The 20987-nt window shown below is 36.6% G+C and overlaps 1 protein-coding gene across 2 annotated transcripts in view; it reads left to right on the top strand.

The window, feature by feature from the left end:
* The window catches only part of nrgna (neurogranin (protein kinase C substrate, RC3) a), a 31531-nt gene extending 15588 nt beyond the window's left edge, over window positions 1-15943 (top strand). Inside the window, exons 2-3 of one of the 2 annotated variants that reach the window (XM_073860674.1) lie at window positions 9114-9256; window positions 14348-15943. In XM_073860674.1, coding sequence (XP_073716775.1) covers window positions 9114-9256; window positions 14348-14368 — 164 coding nt within the window. In that variant the 3' untranslated portion in view covers window positions 14369-15943. Of the gene's footprint in view, window positions 1-9076; window positions 9257-14347 lie in introns of those variants that run through there. The other variant, XM_055200410.2, reaches the window with a different exon arrangement.
* Window positions 15944-20987: the final 5044 nt, after the last annotated feature.

The following is a 20987-nucleotide window of genomic DNA, read 5'->3' as shown; positions in this document are numbered from 1 at the left end:
GCCTGGTACAGACCATTTTATCCTCTGCCACTGCAGGCCCAACAAACACCCTGCAGGCACATCTGGCTTACTCCCTAGGTAGCACAATTCCACTAAGCATAGCCCCTGAACAAGGCGAACTTGCTTTTCTGGTAAACCTGCCAATCATCGAGTCACACAACATCTACAGACTCAAAGACATTGTCAATGTTGGCTTCTGGCAGGGAAACACCCACATCAGAATACGCACCCCCACTGTGGTGGCTTACCATGACAGCAATGAACAGCTGTACCTTGCACCAAACCTGCACATGGGCAGCCTCACTAAAGACATTAATTATCTCCGCCCCAGCAAACCTTTCCTTCAGGACAACACTGACGGCATCTGTGGGCTGCGGCCCATGAAGATTGACTCTCGTTGTCCTGCCTCAGCTAAACCACGAGCCGAGGTCACTAACACCCAAGCTGAAATCGTAGGTGACCGATGGCTGGTCAACACCCCAGCCAGCACGGCCACTTTGACCTACGACCAACACGACACAGCCACCCGCATCAGTCTACCAAACCAGACGATGTGGATCCAAGTTCCAAAAGGTGCGATTCTTCACATCGATGAACTCGCACTCTATCACCTTCCTAGTGAGGAGTACCACACCGAACTGGAATTTTCAACTTTCTTCAGGGACCACAACTTCACTTTAGACCCTGAACTGGAGATGAGGATTGCAGAAGGGGGGACCCAACTAATTGATGTCACGCCCATCGACACTGCCCTCCAGGCACTTGCTCGCATGCCAGCTCTGCACAGCCTCCCTGTTTTCAGAGCCTGGACCGCCGCTGACACGGTACTGTGCCTCTCCACAGGAGTAGGATACGCCCTTACTCTTGGCCTCACTTTCATCCTGTACCGAAGAGTCAGCGGGATGCAGGAAACAGTGAACAAGTGCACAGCTGCCGCCTCTCGAGCCTTCAAGCGGAACCGTGGGAAGCAAGACACACAAGCCGAGCAAGAGCCCAACCTCATCGAAATCACCCCTCTGCAGGCACGCCGAAGCGCTGCAGAAAATTAAGATACACCTGCCATCCAGACCAAATGACCTCTCCAATCATCGCCTATTGAACCATCGCCCACCAAAGTCTCTCAAGACCCTGGTGGCCATGAAGGGGGGATATGTAGCAAATGGCTCGGAGTCAAATAGAGGCCATTGGGCATCTGGATTTCAACAGCCCTAAAATTGTGATAATCAGATAACCCTGTCTCCTCTATCACCTATCAAGGCTGTAAAGTGGGCAACAATTAAAACAAATGCCGTCGTAAAAGGACGTTCAAAGGAATTCCATCAGAGCCGTTCAAACGAATATCGCCAGAGACACAACAGGGGGCGCAGACTGTATGTCTGTGATGAAACCACATTCAAAGATCACAAGGAGCTGTTTAAATGTATATATATGTTATATCCCTTTACTGCATGATCATGTATGTGTGATGTAACTGTGTGTTAACACTTTAGTTAGATTTTGTTCACTGTAGCATGGTTCATATCTTAGGTATGAAATTATTATTCAACGTGATCTTAAACCCATGTCTTGTCTAGTATCAAATTAATCTACTCTTTATTTCCCAATCATTTCTATGTATCATATTACCATAAGCCGCATCAATGTCATTTAGTATCGATTTGAAGAGTTATGGAAACAAAGTTTTATCATTATGCAATTACGCAAATGTGAGGTCTGAAAGAACAAAGGCTTGTTTCCCCGCGCGACCGAACACTTCACACATTGGTCGGACACCCAAAATGGGCTGGGCGTGTGAAAGGTCAAAACGGCCTATCGCCCAAGCCATCATTAGATCATTGCTCGTTGCTCATTGATCATCGCTCAATAGCTCAATTCGAACGATTCGCTCAGTATCTCAGTCAGTGGCTTAGTTCACTCATGAGCGCTCAATCGCCCGGTTACTTAGGTAACCCGCCAGCGCAGTTTGGAAACTCGCTGAGACTCAACCAGAGTCCCTTGGATTTATCATCTTTTCTCTGAGCCCCGTCTTTCTTCGGGACAGTCTTCCTGGCTTGCACTTTGCGCTAGAGTTCGGAAAACCACGCGGACCAATCCGCCCTACGAAACAACTTAACGGACTACATCTTACGAACACATCTGGACTCTCTCTCTCTCCTTGCTCGCACCGCGTGCAGCAGAAACTTCGCAACGAAAACACAAAGAGCCAAATGCAAGTATAAACTTGTCTTACTCGCTGATGTTTAAGCTTTACCCCTTATGAAAATTAAGGCGCTACTTAGAGATTTTCCGATGGTTTGTGCAGATGTTAAGCAATAGTGCTTTGCCAATCTTTTACTCTCTCTCTCTAGCTCTTTCAATCTTTTCTTTCTCATCTATGTTTTATGTTATTGTATGTGTGTATGTTTAGTTAGTCGTTATGTGTACTTCATTTTATAGTTAATAAACCGGTTTGCATTTTCACAATTGAATTGTTTCTGTGTTCAATGCTCACGAAATTAAAGTCACTATTTCTGCCTTTTGATCCAGCTACACGCTGCGAGTAGCACTGTATATCAGTGAGAAGGTTAATTTTAAAGGCCATGAAATTAACATTTCTTAGACGTTAATATACGATTATGGATATATGTCTTCGGTGGACGAACATATTAATTAATTGTTATTATTAATTCTGCTACGCCAGGTAAAACCTGATAAACTTGTATAATTAATTACAGTTAATTATACATATTCCCTTTTGAGCTAAAATCTAAGATTCCCTTGGGAATCCCCGTAGTGTTTCGGTCGGAGGTTCATAGTGTTTCAAATAACGTTATTTCCCTCCTCCCGCAAATTCGCTACACAATTAAAAGAGTAGAGAAGAAAAGTGATTTGTGTCGCTTTGAATGTGGTATGGTTGTTGGTGCTAGACAGACTGGTCTGAGTGTTTCATACAAAGCTGATCTACTGGGATTTCCATGCACAACCATCTGTAACGTTTGAAAAAATCTATTGAGCATAATTTCTGTGGATGAAAATGTCTTCTTGGCAGTGGTCACTGCTAAATAGCAGAAGTGGTTCAAACTGATGTAAAAGCTTTAATAACCATTCATTACATTAAAGGTAGTCAGATGAGCATCTCTGAATCAACAGCACATCAAATCTTAAAGGGATAGATCAGCAAAAAATGAAAATTACCCCATGATTTACTTACCCTCTGATATTAATGAAGCCACTGGAGATATATATGTTCATAATCTTTCATATTAACACAATTTAAGTTATTTTAGTAAATGCCATGCTCTTCTAAGCTTTATATCGGTAGAAAACAGGGTCCATGACTTTTACAAAAAAGTCCAGCCTTCACAGAAGTAATCCTGTGCAAGTGCTGGATATTTTGGAAATATAGGCCATGTTAGCCGCTTGTAATGGATTTGGACGTTGAGAGAAATGATCGTAAGATTAAATTTAGGATGGTTTCTATGCAGCATTTTATAAATGCGGCCCATATACACTTTGTCTGTACTGTCTGTAACGGTTGTGGTCCAATGCGGTACAGAAACATCCAAATAATTGACTTTATACATTTATATGGACCTAGCCTTACCATTACTAAATTATTGCCATACCATTACTAAGACTAAACACTACGTTCTTTCAATGTAAATTGTTAATTAAGTTTTTAAATTAAAATTTTTAAAGAGCAGAGTTTTGGCTACCATGTCAAAGATTCTTGGTAGTGATTTTAACTCTATCCCCGCCAGTGTTTTTTTTAAAAAAAGAGTCACCAACCAGCATTTTTTTATGATTTTCAAAATAGTTTAATGCCTTCCAAAAATGAAAGAACAGACCCTCTGCTTTCATAAAAAAGTTTTATCCTATCTTCATTTGATTTCTTTTATCACCTCTCAAATATTTTGTGAAGGACTTTGATAGATCAGATTCAGAGCGATGATCAAAACATACCATATTTTCCGCACTATAAGTCACATTTTTTTCATAGTTTGGCGGGTCCTGGAACTTACCGTCAGGTGCGACTTATACGTCAAATTTTATTTCATATGAACCAAGTGAAACCATTACCGTCTACAGCCGCGAGAGTCCGCTGTATACTTCTCCTGTATTTATGTTATTCAATGAATTCAGTGAATTCACTTTGGGACCTTTTGAACTTGATTTGCCTTGTCGTGTTAATTTAGCCTATTCAGCCTCTCAGGTATGTTCTGTATGCTATTGTGTATCATGAAAATAACTGTTTATGTTACTTTAACATGTACAGACACCTATTCAGCCTGCTGTTCTGTGCTATTGTATAGTTGAATAACTTGCCTCTCCAGATTAAATGTCTGTTCTTCAGCTTGGATTTTGTGAAATCATTTTTAAATAAACGGGACTTATAGTCCAGTGCGACTTATAAATGTTTTTTCCCTCTTCAAAGCGCATTTTTTGACTGATGCGACTTATATTCCGGAAAATACAGTACATAGAGTTTTTACTAAGGGGTTGCTTCTGGGTTTTATAAGTTGGGTAAGAGCACCACCTGGCAGAAAATAGCAGAAATACGGTTGCCGAGCAATATTGTCATAGGCAGGGAAGTGTTAACTCGTCAATGGCGGGGAAATAGTTAAGGGGGTCGCACACCGGCCGCGCAGCTCAGCGTCGCGTCGAGTCGCGTCTAGGACAACTCAGAGGTATCGTAAACCGGAAGTACACATTAAATAGCACAAGCTTCATCAGATAGCGTCTATTTCAAAATGCAAAATATACGTTAGCAGCCAATGTTAATCGTTAATGATTTGGGACAAATATGATGTTATTTAATGTTAAACTATGTGAATGGCACTCTGTGACGCGACAGGGATTTGAGCAACTTCCTGAGTCGTAACTGGGCGGTGTGTGTATACTCATAGAAAGCAATATGTTTGAGTTTTTTAGAATGGTGCGACGCTGAGCTGCGCGGCCGGTGTGCGACCCTCTTTAAAGGTGCAGTCAGGGTGTTTTGACGGCATTTAGTAGTGAGACTGTAAATTGCAATCAACGGCTAGATTCAAAGGTCACCCATCCTTTTTGAAATGCATAGTAAAGCTATGGTAGCCACCACAGGACAAACACATCATTGTCTGAGACAACATAGTGACAAATGTGCTCTATAGAGCAGTTTGTCTGTTACGGGCTACTGTAGAAACAGGACGGTGACTTCCATGTAAGGGGACCACGCAGTGTAAGTAGATAAAAACGGTTCATTCTAAGGCAATAAAAACCTTTGTTTATTATGTAAGGTCTTTACACACCACTGAAAACATAGTTATGTATATTATATTCAATTTCTGTCAATAGATCCTCTTTAATCTTACACATTGCACCTTTAAATACTTTTTGGTATTTAGTGACATGGACGTTCAAAATCTACATGCTGATTCCTCAAGTGATCATATTGATTGACAGTACCCGTCATGCTCGTCTGTTGCTAGTAACACTTTTAGACATCTGGTTGAACAGGAGTTATGCTGCAGAATATCATCAGTATTATATATCGATTTCCAGGATAAACATCCTTAAAACAACTTTACATTAGAAGTAAAAAAAACCATGTAGGATGCCTAAGATTGTGTGCTTCTGACACATAAAGAGCTTTATGGGTTATAATCACAGGGAGCCCCAGAGTCCTTGTTTGTTGTGTAATAGATCATTGTTTATCCCCGCAAAATACTGCTGAAACCTCAGAGGACTGTCAGGTTTCCAGCCCACGCAGCTGGATCCTCGAATTGTTCGGTGGTGAAGCTTTGAATGCTTTTAGCTTCAGTCCCTTGACTATAACGCACTCCCAGCTGGCAAGAGAAATTTGTCGAGCTGTTGGAAACTTGAGTCTCGCCGGGGATCAGTGCCAGCTTGTATATCACAAGATAATGAGAATAAAAGATCACATTCAGTTGAATGTTTTTTTATTCAGAGAGAACAGATTTTGGAAATATAAATTTTGTATCAGACAATAAAATTATATAAGTTTTTTTTCTTTTGTTTAATAATATTGCTGGTTATCTGTGCTAAACTATATAAGTTATACAAATATTATATTCTAAAATGAAACAGTTTAGAAGAACCTTTGTTTGAAGGTCCCTATGGTGATAATGGAGAAGCCATTAACATTTTTTTCATCTTGAAAGTTTCTTAGAGCAGGGGATCCCAAACATTTAATTCGTGACACACTTGAACAGGTTTAATCAGGACCCACCACAATATTTTTTAATGGAAATATGGAGAAAACACACCTTTGTTCTCTTGAATGATGAATGAAATATAAATGCAATACCAAAATACCATTTGGTATATCATATCAAAATGTTTGTAATTGCTAGTCATTAAATGGTAAATGGTAAATGGTAAATGGACTGAATTTATATAGCGCTGTCAGAGACCAATGGCCATCCAAAGCGCTTTACATATTGCCTCACATTCACCCATTCACGCACACATTCATACACCGACGGCGGTGTCAGCCATGCAAGGCGCCATCCAGCACGTCGGGAGCAGCTGGGGTTAGGTGTCTTGCTCAAGGACACCTCGACACTTGGTCAGGTGGAGCCGGGGATTGAACCACCAACCTTCCGATTTGTAGACAACCTACATGAACCACTCGACCACTGCCGCCCATAACTAACCAGTTTTTGTGTCATGGGTCACAACAGCCAAGCAACCCATCTTATCCCAAGGTGCGACGCACAAATGGGTCCCGACCCACAGTTTTAAAACCCGCCTTAGGGGCCAGTCACACCAAAAGCGCTTTAAACGCTTGCAAACTCAAGGCGCGACGCACTGCCTATAGAATATCATTCAAAAAAGGCACCTGCAACTGCCATAAACACTTTTGGTGTGACTGGCCCCTAAAGGTTCTATAGGTTCAGTAGGTATACTACCTTTAAATTTAACAATGAACAGGGCTGCGTTTTCCGAAACCTTCTTAATTCTCATTAAGCAGCTTTAAGTCTTTTGCTATCATTTTAGCGATTAGCTGTGTCGTGTTGTCCCCTTACCTTTTTTCAGTCAAGATGTAATGTTAATGCTCGGATGGCTCTCTTGTATCTCTTGACATTTGATGTTTAAATATGAGATTTTGCACCTGACTGACTGTATTTCCGAAAATCACAGCATCATTTTAAACCATAGTGCCTCAGTGATGTGAGGTGTGGCCGGCTTCACGGGATTGGCGGGCTGCCGTGCATTGCGCGGATCGGCGGGTTGCTGCGTCGGTGTGCAGAGTTATCTGTTTGTTTTTTAATCATGCATGGTAATGTTACTGATGTCATACGCCGGTCTGCGCAGCTCGACACGACGTCAAACACGCATCTCCAGACCCAGTCTTTACTACAACATGCGCTTGTACCGCTAACCAGACATCCAAATGCCGCCATATCCACAATAAATAAATAAATAAACCCACATGATCATTGTTTTCGTGATTGATCATCGGTGCCACGTTCGAGTACTCGAGCAATCGATTACTCGTGCCCATCCCTAATTCTAATGAATGAATGGTACTAGGCTAAATGCTAATATTCACGACGCGCTGTACAATGATTGAGTGCACGCATTGAGAAAAGAGAGGTATGTATTCATTCGTTAAAGTTGAGGGAAGAACATAGTAAAATATTGAAAAACTGTGGTGTTTTCCTTTAATTTTAATTAGATTTTACTTGCAAAGTTTTCAAATGTTTTATACCTTTCTTTTAGGCAACTGCATGCCATATTCTCAGAAACACTTGATTACTGTTTAAATAGTCCCCAAGAAGTAAGACAGTATAGAAAAAAAAGTTTACCATACGTAAGAAAGTATATCTTAAAGTCACAATGAAACGGAAGTAGAGATTGTCTTATTTTCCCCGTCGTGATATACATCCAATTGAAATAAAATAAAGGTAGGGATTGATTGAATTCGTAGAATTGTAAGATTGTTGGAAGTTGGGTCATGTTGCTATTTGCTAAACACTGCAATCTTTTCTCAGGCACCGGCCACCTCCATTACCCCGTGACCGGAAATAAAAAGAGATTGTTTCGAGGGGGGGTTGCATTTTTGATTAAAGATTATGAGGACAAGTCAATTTAAGTCATTTGTAAGAAATGCCACAATATTCCAAAACAATTTTTTTTATTTCAATTTCATTGTAAGTTTAAGCATCCGGCTAAGGTATAGATCGGGAAACACACCTCGAAATGGTATAGCTGTAGTTAAGGTCTTTGTTGGGTGATAAGAAAATACATTATCGGGAAATGCAGCCCAGAGCATAGCGTGCAGTTCCCAATTTTTACTTGGATTGCTAGATAAGGTGTAAATGTCCATCATCAGTTTAGTGTAGATTGTGGCTGGGATTAATTTGTAAGTCTTTAAAATTTGTAAAATCTGCTCAGTTTGTTCTCTTTCCATGAAGAATTGTGAACTTATCCTCCAACCCGTACAATTGTTTTGGTTGTTTGTCCATTCCTCTATAAGATCAACAGATGTGTTTACTAAATTAGCACCTCTATCGGCAGCAGGTGAAACTTAATTTATTAGGGTATGAAATGATATTTTGGGGTATAATTTTGAAGTGATGACATGATGATTTTCAATTGAAACCCCCAGGATTAATTGTATTTATATTACAGATTACACTATTCTGGCATTTAGGGCAAATCATGTATCCATATATTTACTATATGATATAAAACACAGCATACAAACAGTCACAACTTTTAAAAAAAAAAGACTGATTTATATGAAGAAAAGATACAAAAGTGGTTGATTCGGTGCTGTACACTCGTTGAAAAACTGCTGCCAGAAGAAGCGATGAAACATCATCTTTTGACTGTGAATTAGATGCTTCAAAATATCTTTAAAACCATAAATGTTTATGAAACTACTTTTAGATTTACAAATGCAGAAAATAAAATGTGTCTAATCTGATGTATAAGGCACAAAACCTTAAAACATGACCAAAAGCTGCTGGGTGCTTGAGGGCACTGATCACTTACACGTACCTTGATGTCGTAATATGGTGCTTGCACAAACAAAATATTAGGTTGTGATTTTTGGAGGATTTTTGTGTATCTGCCCTCACAACTGAAATGGCTGATGATTTTATTTTCTTGTGGACCGCAGGAAGGATGCACTCAGCCACAAGATGAGGACATCATGGACATCCCCCTTGATGACCCGGCCGCAAACAAGGCTGCTGCTAAAATTCAAGCTGGGTTTCGAGGTCACATGACCAGGAAGAAAATGAAGGATGACAAGCCTAGGGAAGAGGTTAGCAAAATGGGCAGTTTTTTACTTATGACACAAAAATAGACTCAAAAACTGTTTTTTAATTACAAATGAATGTTACATTAGTGTAAAATATTTCTTATCCCTTGCGTCACATACTTCGATTATTAAATATTTTGGAATTCAAAATGTACCACCTGTAAAATCCAGGCTAAAGTCTCATAATGTAATTATAAGATAAGGAGCATCAACGTTTTATTTTCATCATTTGAATTTTTATTCTTTGACATGACTTTACTCAGTCACTATTAAAGATATCAAAGTTATATTTTTACAAAATGCTCTTTACATTATGTAGGATGAGTTTATATAACAATAAATCACACTATTTTAAACTAATAATTATTTTTGTTAATCAAATGTTTTATTAACCATTTTAGGGCATATTAAACATAGCAAATGCTTTAATCCAGTGCTCCAGCTGCTCCCCAAACCAAAAACTTTATTTTGCGACCCACTCAAATATGTTTAATCTATCCCGGGCAGAGGTGTATAATACTTAAGTATAGTACAGTGTATAATAAAAAGTATTTTAGTTACATTTTCCAAGCATCTGTGCTTTATCAGAGTGTTTGACTTGGGAAAAAATTTATTTTTCTTTGAAAAAAATGTTCACTACATTCTAAAGCATAAAATCATACTGTGTATTCATTATATATTGCATATTAAAATTGTGTACTTTTACTTTCTTGAGTAAAAGTATGAAAACATTTTTTACTTGAGTAGAAGTACAAAAAATTACTAGATGTTTAATGTACTTAAATATTAAATATAAACCAAAAACTTGTAATTATGAAATGTAGTGGAGTAAAAATTATGATAATATGTTTTGGAATGTTTGTTTTCCAAAGAAAAACACAAATAAAATACGAATAATTGAAAATTTACTTTTATGTAGAAAGTAAAAATACTTAAGTACTATACAACTCTGATCCCGGGACCCACCAACATATTTTTAATTGAAATATGAGAAAAATATGCATTTTACCTCTTTTATAATTGAGTAGGGGAGAAGTAACAAGTGTATTTTGCATATTTTTGAGAATCCAATGTTTAGCTGATCATGATAACTGGTCATTATTATCCACGTGAACACGACTGATTCTCTTCCTCAATGGAACATCAGAGCTTTGTTTTCCAGGGACCAAAACTAATCGTGACACTCGCGACTCCTGGAAATCCAGTTTATTTCAACCAATCAAAGATGACTTCGACTTTCCCACAGGGCTTCCAGAAACGTGTACGATAAACATCAGACGTTTAGCCAACAGTCTGTGGGCGTGATGTCTGAGGCTGAGGCTACTTTTGTCCTGACAGGAACTCCTGACATTTAAACCCAATTTACTTTTATTTTGAAAAACTATGAGAAATCAAACTTCAGGATGTGTTAGAGCACTAAATAACCTGTAGATTGATCAGTATTGTAACGTCCGCTTTAGAAATGTACTTATAATTGTTAAAAAAAGCTTTCTGGACCTACACGCGTGAAACAGTGAGGAAATAACGCAATTTTTGTCAGCTCTGTCAAGGGTTGTTTGCTAAAGATGCATAGTTTGGATTGGAAATGTAATCAGGGCTCTGAGAAAACCACTTTTTTACTTTCGCCCCGCGTTACTTTTACCCCGGTTCTCCCCTAGTTTTTATTTTGCTTGTAGTTTTATTAATGAAATTAAGTTTAATAAAAAAATCAAAATAATCGATGGTATATTATATCAAAATCATTGTCATTGCTAGTCATTAATTGGACTAAACTGTGTCATTCACCACAACAGGAAAGCGGCTTTGTGTGACTCACCTTTACTGTGTGACCTACAACAAGTGGGTCCCGACCTACAGTTTAAAAACCCAGCTTTAATCTAAAGCGACTTACAAATGAGAAAGCATTTATCATTTTGTCAAAGGAGCCAGTGTAGTATACAAAGCTATATTTGAAGAGTTTATGAACGCAATAAATCCATTTTGACTAATTTCGGTAAAAACGTGTTTGCTATACCGAGAAAGTGACAAGATGAAAACCACTATTTTTTGTTACAAACTTTCACATAGCATATTTAGGTTATAATAACTTTAAAAAGTCAAATTCATGATTTGATTTTCAAAGATTTATTATGAAATTGTTTTTCCACAAAATGCAATAAATCCATAAATAAAGTTTTTTTTCCAAATGCTATAAATCTATTAAATCAATATGTGCATTCATCTTTGCCATGTTATATTCATTTAGTTGACTAGTGGTATACACTGATTAAAAAATAAACATTAATGGCATTAATCAAAACACTTACTTTTTCATATTAGTCATTGCTGCTGTTATACTTTTTTGACAGCGATCAGCTGTAAAATGTTTTGGTGCTGCTCGATTTTCGTTGACTTTGAGTAAAATAATGTTTATTTTTTTTATGAAGTTTCTCATAAGATCCTCTGGGGTCAATGTGTTAGCATGACAGAAGCTTGATGCAGGTGGGAAAACAAGCAACAGCTGCCATTTTTCCGTCTCCCGAGTGCCTCTCGCGTAAATTATTCGATTTTGATGGCTTTCGTTTTTTCCCGTCACAGACCAACAAAAGTATTATTTTGTTTATGTTTGTTTGTTGATCACGAAGTACAAAGTAGATGAGGGAAACTAGGATTCAGTGTGTATTCAACGCGCCACCATTATTGTTTACAATGTGTGGAATGATGCGCTGTGATTTGCTGAGCGGATTTATTGCATTCTCCAGAAAAGGAGGACTGGCGTTTATTGCGTTTTGGGAGAAAAGGGATAAAAGATGACAGAGTAACACGGCGGATATTGGATTTTGCTTAAAATTAAGAATTTACTTTTTAATAGTGACCTGATACAATACTGATTTTGGCGGTAACTCATTTTTTGGAACCAAACTCTTCATTTACACATTTGTAACTGGGTTAAAACAGCAATGGAACTATAGCCTGATGTGTATTGTAAAAACTGTTATACAAATCAATTGAATCAAATCTTGCTTTACGTAGCGACCACACTGCATTACCAGGCTGTCATTAGTTAGTGCCCTTATACCATCTTACATGTTGACATTTTAAGGTTTTATCCATTGTTTATATACACTATAAAACTATGAGTTACTAATATCTTGCTCGGAAACAGTCTGGCCTGATTTTACTAGTTTTAAATTGTCTAGAAAATAACATTGCAGAGTGATGTGCAACAGTAATGTCAAAAATTACGTCATAGCTTTGCAGTAAAATAAACACCCTTGGGGTTTGTGTCATGAAGAATTCAACAATATTGTGGGGATAATATTTTATCAGAAACCTCATGAATTCGATTTTTAAACCTTTAAAGTATGCATTATCTTGCTGAGAGTTGAAAGTTTCTGGAAAATTAAGGTCGTAGTAAAAAACTAAATCTGAATCTGTCTTGTATTAACATGTAAACGTATCATTTATTAGAACGCACCAAAACACATCTTTAAGTATTATTCCCATAAAGCCAGTGTTATCACAATCACTTCTGCAATCACTTCTTTCTAAAATCTGTGTTTGCAAGTGGAGCACAATTTTGTTAAGCAGTATCCTAGCCATACCGCCTTAATTGCTTGTTGCTAAGCAATAATAATGGTACTCAGTTGATGTCATGTGAGCATCCTTCTTAGTTGTATTGCTTAAGTATTGAAATGCTTGAAATGTGTTTTTACATTTAAAAAATGAAGCTATATGGGTGATTCTCACAAAAAACTTGATTTTAAAAATGTGAAGCATGAAAATGTAAAAATTGCTTAAATTTACTTTTTTTCCCACCAGACATTGAAAAACAAAGTCTGGAGTAAATGGGAACATTAATTTAAAAACTTTTACTTATCGTTTAACACTTTTTGTAACATAATTTAAAAAATTAGTCCTAAAAATCTCATTACCGCAACAGTCAGAAAACATCAACACTGACATATTTTCAAAATGACATGACAAGCCTGAAAGAACATAATTTGGAGATTCTGCACATGCATTTAAAATCAAAGTATTATGCTTCTATTAATTAAATTAACATTTAATAAGCATCTGTTGCGGTAATGATAATCAAAATGTCGTGTAAGCATTCTGACAAGACAATATTTCAAGTTAACTGTAAAAAAATGATCTTACCTGGTAGCCATCTTGAAGTAACTGGTCCATGTGCTTGGTCACTCAAAATCAAACTTTATAAAAATTCTGTATGTGTGCTTAAACTGTTCTCAAAAAGTGTTGCGGAGGATGAGAACATGAGGCATGGACACATCATTTTCCTAATTTTTCTTCATTATTATTATACATGAATATTCAGTAAATATTTTTTCTGTCATCTAAAGTAGTCTAGCAAAACACCCATTTATTTTTTTTCTTAATATTTTTGTGTTAATTTGATTAAATTACAACATAACGCATGTTCAAACACAGCCGGACACATTGCGGTAATGAGAATTTCAGCAGAAAATGAGATAAAATTTACAATTATATATTCTTATGTTGAAATCACACATTGTGCAAGGTAGAACACAGTATTGTGTTAATTCTGATTCTTTTTAATGTTACTATATTACACATTTTAAAGCTAAAATCATTAGTGCCGTGGTGTTTCAATGGTTTCGTGAGAATCACCCATATAACATAATGTGGTTTAGTGTTTTCAGTGCATTTTACAAAACAAATCAAGACAACAAATTCATTAAATTGTCCTTTATTCATTTGTGCTCTTGTGGTAGAGCGTGAATAGCGCAAAAGGTCATGGGTTCAATCCCACACAGACTGATAAAAAAGTATACCTTTTAATGCACCATAAGTCGCTTTGGATAAAAGCATCTGCCAAATGCATAAATGTAAATTTTCAATACTTTAACTTTTCTATTTGATGCATTTAATGCCTTTATTTTAACTAGTAGTGCATGGCACTCGCAACGCCAAAGTCATGGATCTGATTCCGAGGGATTACATACATGTACTTAACTTGAATGGTTTGGATAAAAGTGTCATAAAATGATGTAAAACAGTAAATTTTGTATCAATCCTTCAGAAGTTTTGCTATTAAATTGTGTAAACCAATATGTGTCTTTTTATTTTCAGAAACAACGAGAGCAGAAGTAGCTAAGAGGAGCACATCGCCACCGCCCTGACAGCCCATCACTGCAATAACCAGAGCTCTTTTGTTCAAAAAGAACCCTTCAATGTGTAAAACATCAACAGCCAAACTCCATGCACATGACTAGCAAACTCTTTTACACTTCTCTATTCTTTTTTTATCATTTCTTACCTGAAATAGTCCCACAGCATGACATTTTCAATTAAATTTATATTAAAGCGATACTCCAGCCAAATATCAGAATTACCCCATGATTTACTCACCCTGAAGCAATGATGTCCATTATCTATCAGACGAACACATTTGGAGTTATTTTGGTGGGTCTTCTTGCTCTTCCAAGCTTATAATGGCATAAAAAATGGACTTATAACTTTGAACGCCCAAAAAGTGCATTCATCCATCACAGAAGTAATTCACAAGGCTCCAATGGGTTAATAAAGGCCTTATCTAAGTAATCAATGCGATTTTGTAAGAAAAATATCCATATTTTAAACTATAATACCTAGCTTCTGGTAACAGTGGCATCTTGGACTCACACAATTCATGAGAACGTTTTTGCGTAGTGAGCGTTGGTTGCCATGGGTACGTTGCATAGTGACTCTCAGGAATTGCATAAGTCCAAGATGGCGTCTTTACCGAAAGATAGGTATTATCATTTATAAGGTTTAAAATATGGATATTTTCCTACAAAATCACATTGATTACATGCAAAATACCTTTATTTTTGGCGCAGTGCACTGTAAAAAGTTCTTAGCCTTACATTTTTTTTGTTGAATCAACTCGGATTTACAAGTCATTTCAACTTACTATTATTTATCTTGACTAGAGATGAGTTGTAATAAGTACAGATGAGTTGTTGTAACTTATAAAACATAGTTGGAAAAAAGTCAACTTCATTTTAGAAGTTGTAGCAACTCATCAACTTCTTCTTCTTCTACTTGTAAATCTGAGTTTATTCAACGAAAACATTTAAGGCAGCAAAGATTTTTTACAATGTGTGGATTACTTCTGTGAAGGATGAATGCAATTTTTGGGGCTTCAAAGTCTTAAGTTGTTCCCTGATCCCTCTTTTCTACCATTATAAGTTTGGAAGACCAAGGACATTTGCCAGAGGAAATTCAAATGTGTTCGTCTGAAAGATGAAACAACTTTGTTTAGCAAGTCAATTCAACCTACTATTTTAAGTTTTGGCTTGTAAACTTATAAAATCAAGTTGAAATTAATTTTCAAGTTAAAGTAACATAAAAATATATGTTGATTTGACAAAAATGCTGTGTATTTTTTACAGTGTATCTCAAATTGCTTGATGGTGAGTAAATCATGGGGTGATTTTGATGTTTGGCTGGAGTATCGCTTTAACCTAGACATTTGTTTGTGATTTGTCAGCTTTCAAGTGTTGTGCTTGTTTCCTTAAACAGGGCAAGCCAAATACTCTGTCAGAAGGTTTGTTTCTTCGTTTTGTGCTTTTTGGCTGTACTGAATCTTACAATATACAAGTATGCATTTACTAAAGGTCAGTGTTTTTTCTAGCATAAATTTTGTTTATGCCTGTTTAATAAAGCAAATTAAGTTCAAAATAATGACTTTCAGTGTTCACTAAAACTTTTACAGTATGTTTGCGATTGGTATTTAAATCTTAATAACAACTATGAAAAACAACTACTAAGTAGGGGGTTAGATATAGTCAGCCGGTTGCTATCGCAGAAAAAAGATCTAACAGTGTAATCAGGACCAAGCAGAGGTTCTTGTATCACTGAAGGCGGGGTTTATTTTGCGATAACAACCTGCTTCCTATACATTATCCCGCTTATTATATGGCTATTTACCTTATATATAAGTTAAGGAACATTAAATGAAGGGTTCCAAAATAAATCCATTTTGTTTATCGCGTTTTGGGAAAAAAGGGAGAAAAGATGACAGAATAACACAGGGGATATCAGATTTTACATCAAATGAAGAATTTACTTTTTAATACTGACCTGATAAAATACTGATTTTGGTGGTAACTAGTTTTTTTTAAATGCCGTTTATTGCGTTTTGGAACCAAACTCTTCAAATAGTGATTTGAAATATGTTATTTGATCATTTTAAACAAATGCAGTCCTTCCATGAAGAAAAAACACATTTACTTTGGACGTTAAGACAAGACGTTAAAATGTCACGACCACGCTCTTTGGTTTAATAATTTTTAAATATAACGCTGGATATGTTTTTAAAAGACATGTTTATATTTAATTTAGTGTGATATTAAACTGTACCTGTCAAAATGATTTGCAGCTGTTATTTATATTGAGCGATAGTTATCTAAAAAGACTGACCAATCAGAATCTAGCATTTAAGAAAGATGCGTAATAAGAATAATCATAATGCAGTGTGATCAAAGTCCAAACATTATACACAAAAAAAAGATATTTCTGCATGTTTCAAATGTGATTGAGGAAATTATATTCCCATTGCTTAATCAATCTTTTAAACAGTGTGACTGTAGCCATTCAAATAGCACAGATGCTCATTAAAAATGGATTTGCACAAATGCATTTCTTGCGTGCCGCCGTGCCTGGGCTCATCTTGTGGTGCATTTGCGTTTCTCTACCTGTCTGTATGTATCAGATCATCTGTTGGTGACATTTATGGCAAGATTAGGTAGAACCCACTGTAATGCATCAAAGGCATGGGTTTGAATCCCAGGGAATGCAAGTACAGATAATACATACAGTATAGCATGAATCTTTACAAGTGGTGCACAGTGTTTACTTTATACTGGTCAAACTGACGTTCGACTGGCAGGTTTAGTACAACCCTATTCTTCGCATCCTTCCTACACTCTTGTTTGGAGTACTTCCAGAACTCGTGTTTTAATTACAGTACACAACACACAATGGATGGGGGAAAGTAGAGCACGCTGTAATTATGTCTTCTTGTCCTGTCCCCTGACAGTTTTAGCACATCTACTCTGCCTCCACAATGATATCTAGCAGTTAACGTAGAGTAGTGGCACAAGATTTCTGCAAGCTACAAGACACTCAATACACTCAAAGATGTTGGGTTAATAGTGAAAAGTACACATCACTGTGTTAAAAATGAACAGGTGCTGGGTTGTAAATAACCCAATATCGGGTCATTTTTAACCCAACGTTGTGTCGTGTCCATTATTTACCTAGTCATGGGTTACAAACAATCCAGTATAGCCTTAAAGGAATATTCCATTTTCTTAAAAGAAAAATCCAGATAATTTACTCACCACCATGTCATCCAAAATGTTGATGTCTTTCTTTGTTCAGTCGAGAAGAAATTATGTGTTTTGAGGAAAACATTGCAGGATTTTTCTCATTTTAATGGACTTTAATAGAGCCCAACATTTAATACTTAACTCAACACTTAACAGTTTTTTCAATGGAGTTTCAAAGGACTCTAAACGATCCCAAACGAGGCATAAGGGTCTTATCTAGCGAAACGATTGTCATTTTTGACAAGAAAAATAAAAAAAATCTACTTTTAAACCACAACTTCTCGTCTAGATCCGGTCGTGATGCGCCAGCGTGAACACGCAATACGTCAAGAGGTCACAGAGGACGAACGCGAAACTCCGCCCCAGTGTTTACAAGTGTGTTGAAAGAGGACCGTTCCGACGTTGTTGTATGTCAACTGATACTAATTAATGTCTTTGTGTCAGTTTATTGTTTAAAATGGTCCGCAAATTTGCGTTTTATATATGTAACACGTGACCTCCCGTCACTACGCATTTACGTGAGGTCGCGCTGGACCGGATCTAGACGAGAAGTTGTGATTTAAAAGAGCATATTTGTTATTTTTCTTGTCAAAAATGACAATCGTTTCGCTAGATAAGACCCGTATGCCTCGCTTGGGATCGTTTATAGTCCTTTGAAACTCCGTTGAAAAAAACTGTTACGTGTTGAGTTAAGTATTAATTGTTGGTGTCTATTAAAGTCCATTAAAATGAGAAAAATCCTGCAATGTTTTCCTCAAAAAACATAATTTCTTCTCGACTGAACAAAGAAAGACATCAACATTTTGGATGACATGGTGGCGAGTAAATTATCTGGATTTTTCTTTTAAGAAAATGGAATATTCCTTTAAAAGAAGTCTACTCCTGTCATTTTCTCACCGTCATGTCATTCCAAACCTGTATTCTCTATTTTCCTGCACTTCTCGGTTGTTTCAACCAAGGGGCAACCTTCTGATCTCTCTGATGAAGCCAATATGGAAGTGATTTAAATTGCAATTCATTGACTGGCCACTAGAGGCAGGCTCCAAAAGAGAGTCAATCCCATAGACCTCCATGTTAAAATGGCCAACTTTATACAGTAGAAAATAATATGTTTACAGCCTGGTACAAAAAGGGATTTTGGTCTATATAGCTATTCAACCCTGTATCACGAAATTATGTACCTGTAGTCACGTACATTTGTGTATCTTTTCCGTGACACTGACACGTTTTTCCGCCTTTTTGCGTGAACATATCACGACCCGGCGATTCTTACTTCAGTTGCATATCCCGATATAGTCAACTATCTGGTTTTCATGCCGAGCCCATATGCCAATGTCAGCTTTATTTATATAGCAAATTTAAAATAGCCAGTGTCCTACCAAAGTGCTTTACAGTAAAATAAGCACACAGTAAAACAAAAGCAATAATTGTTTTTACCATTTACTATTAAAAATATTATTATCATTACAATAGAAAATTTGTTATGAGCAATTAAGCACACTGGCATTAAATAAAGCACAATAAGTAGAAGCATAACGTTACTTGTTTTATACTTCATGTACTTCAATCATATTTCTAATACAATACTACTCTTTTTCTTGAGCTTTGCCAACCGCAAGCGCCTCCTCTGATAATTTCTTGCATTCCTTTCCCTGGTTTTAATAACTTTTGGAAGTCGATAATATTCCAATTTTTTTTTTTATCAAACTATCCTAATGGTACAACCTCAAACACGGCAATAATTAACCATTTTCCTTGACAGTGCCTGTGCTCTGTTGTGATTTGTAGTGCCTCCAGTATGGCGACTACCGCTCTGATGACGCGTCGTGAAAACCCTCTAGAAAAACAATTGACGGTGAGAAAATGACAACTATATTGGACAAAACACACAGCTGGGATGGAAATGACCCAATGTTGGGTTATTTTAACCTATGGTTGGGTAACAACAACCCAGCACTGGCTAACTTTTGTCTCAGCGGTGTGTTTTGTTTAATATTTACCAAGCTGTGGGTTAAACACCACCCAGCATTTGTTTTTCTAAATGCCTGTACAGTCTATTTTTTGTTCATTTTAATGTGTGTTATAATACATTATCAATGCAAAAGCTACAGTGTCCCTTCAGAAAAGCATGCACTGTTTTCATGATAGCTCGTATTTTTGGTGCTTTAAAGGTTTGCCAACTATGAACTGTAACTGTATCAATGGTACTATTACCCCCCACCTAAAAAAACAGTGATTAATGAAACATACATACAGTTGGCACCCCACCAATGTTCAAATCCAAATATATTCCTTTGAGGACTTAAAAAAATATATTTTCTAAATAACTCCAAAACAATATATACCTGATCACAGACAGCACGCCCACAAACCACCCACAGTCGCTTACTGTCTAATGCACAATCCAGACAAAACTGGAAGAGACTTTTTCAATCTACTGAGAATCTGACTTTTCTAGATTTACAAGTAAAGAGATTCAAGTTTATAATGTACATCTCATTATAATCATGTGTTTTTGTACAATAGCTTTTTATAATATATAATAAATAAATGTATCGCTGTGTATTTATATTTAATTTAATATGCTATGCCCATTAAAACAAAAGCTTAAGGACATTTACGATTCTTTTTATTAAGTGACATCTGTTTATGTCTGTTGCATTAAGACATAAAACACAAGCAATTTAGTACAAATTTAGACTTTCTGAAAAGGGGTGTGCCATCATAATGCTTTCAAGATTATGGGACATTTTCCAAAATATTAAAGGTGCCAAAGAATGCATTGAAATAATCTGTTAAATTGTTCTTTGATATTAACACAGAAGATATGTAACTTTATTAAGTGCAAAAATTATCCAGAAACGTTTTACGTGTCCATGAACAACCCTAAGATTTGTCTTTAGAATGAAATGGTCTATTATTACCTTATTTGAAAGGGTCATGAATAATAATGTTGAGCTCTGCTCTGATTGGCTGTTTCTCAGAGCAGCTTCTTCAGTAGTTCTGTGTGTGTGTAAACAGATCTTATGTTTCATTTTATTTATTATACAGGAAAGGTTAAAAAGTAACATTAAGATACAATTTAAACGGACCTGACTCAGTTTAAAAACTGGTTTCCAGCAGGTTTCTGTTCTGCAGAACATAAAACATTAAACACAACTCACAAACCTAAACAAATACAAGGACTAAAAACATCCATACAATCAATGCAGACAAAACTAGGACAATTTAAAAACGATCAGTGAGTAAAAGTGTAACTGTTCAGTAAAAATCATTTGAGTCTGTATAGAAGAAGATTCAGATTTTGAGGAATAATCATTTGTTTGGAGATTGTTAGTGGGCGTTTCTGAGTTGTAAGTTTGTGTTTTTTGCAGTATTGACCTGCAAAACATAAC

Source organism: Misgurnus anguillicaudatus, chromosome 22, assembly GCF_027580225.2.
Source record: "Misgurnus anguillicaudatus chromosome 22, ASM2758022v2, whole genome shotgun sequence".
Lineage (NCBI taxonomy): Eukaryota > Metazoa > Chordata > Actinopteri > Cypriniformes > Cobitidae > Misgurnus > Misgurnus anguillicaudatus.
Note: the sequence above shows the minus strand (reverse complement) of the source record. Positions and strands in the feature narration are given on the sequence as shown.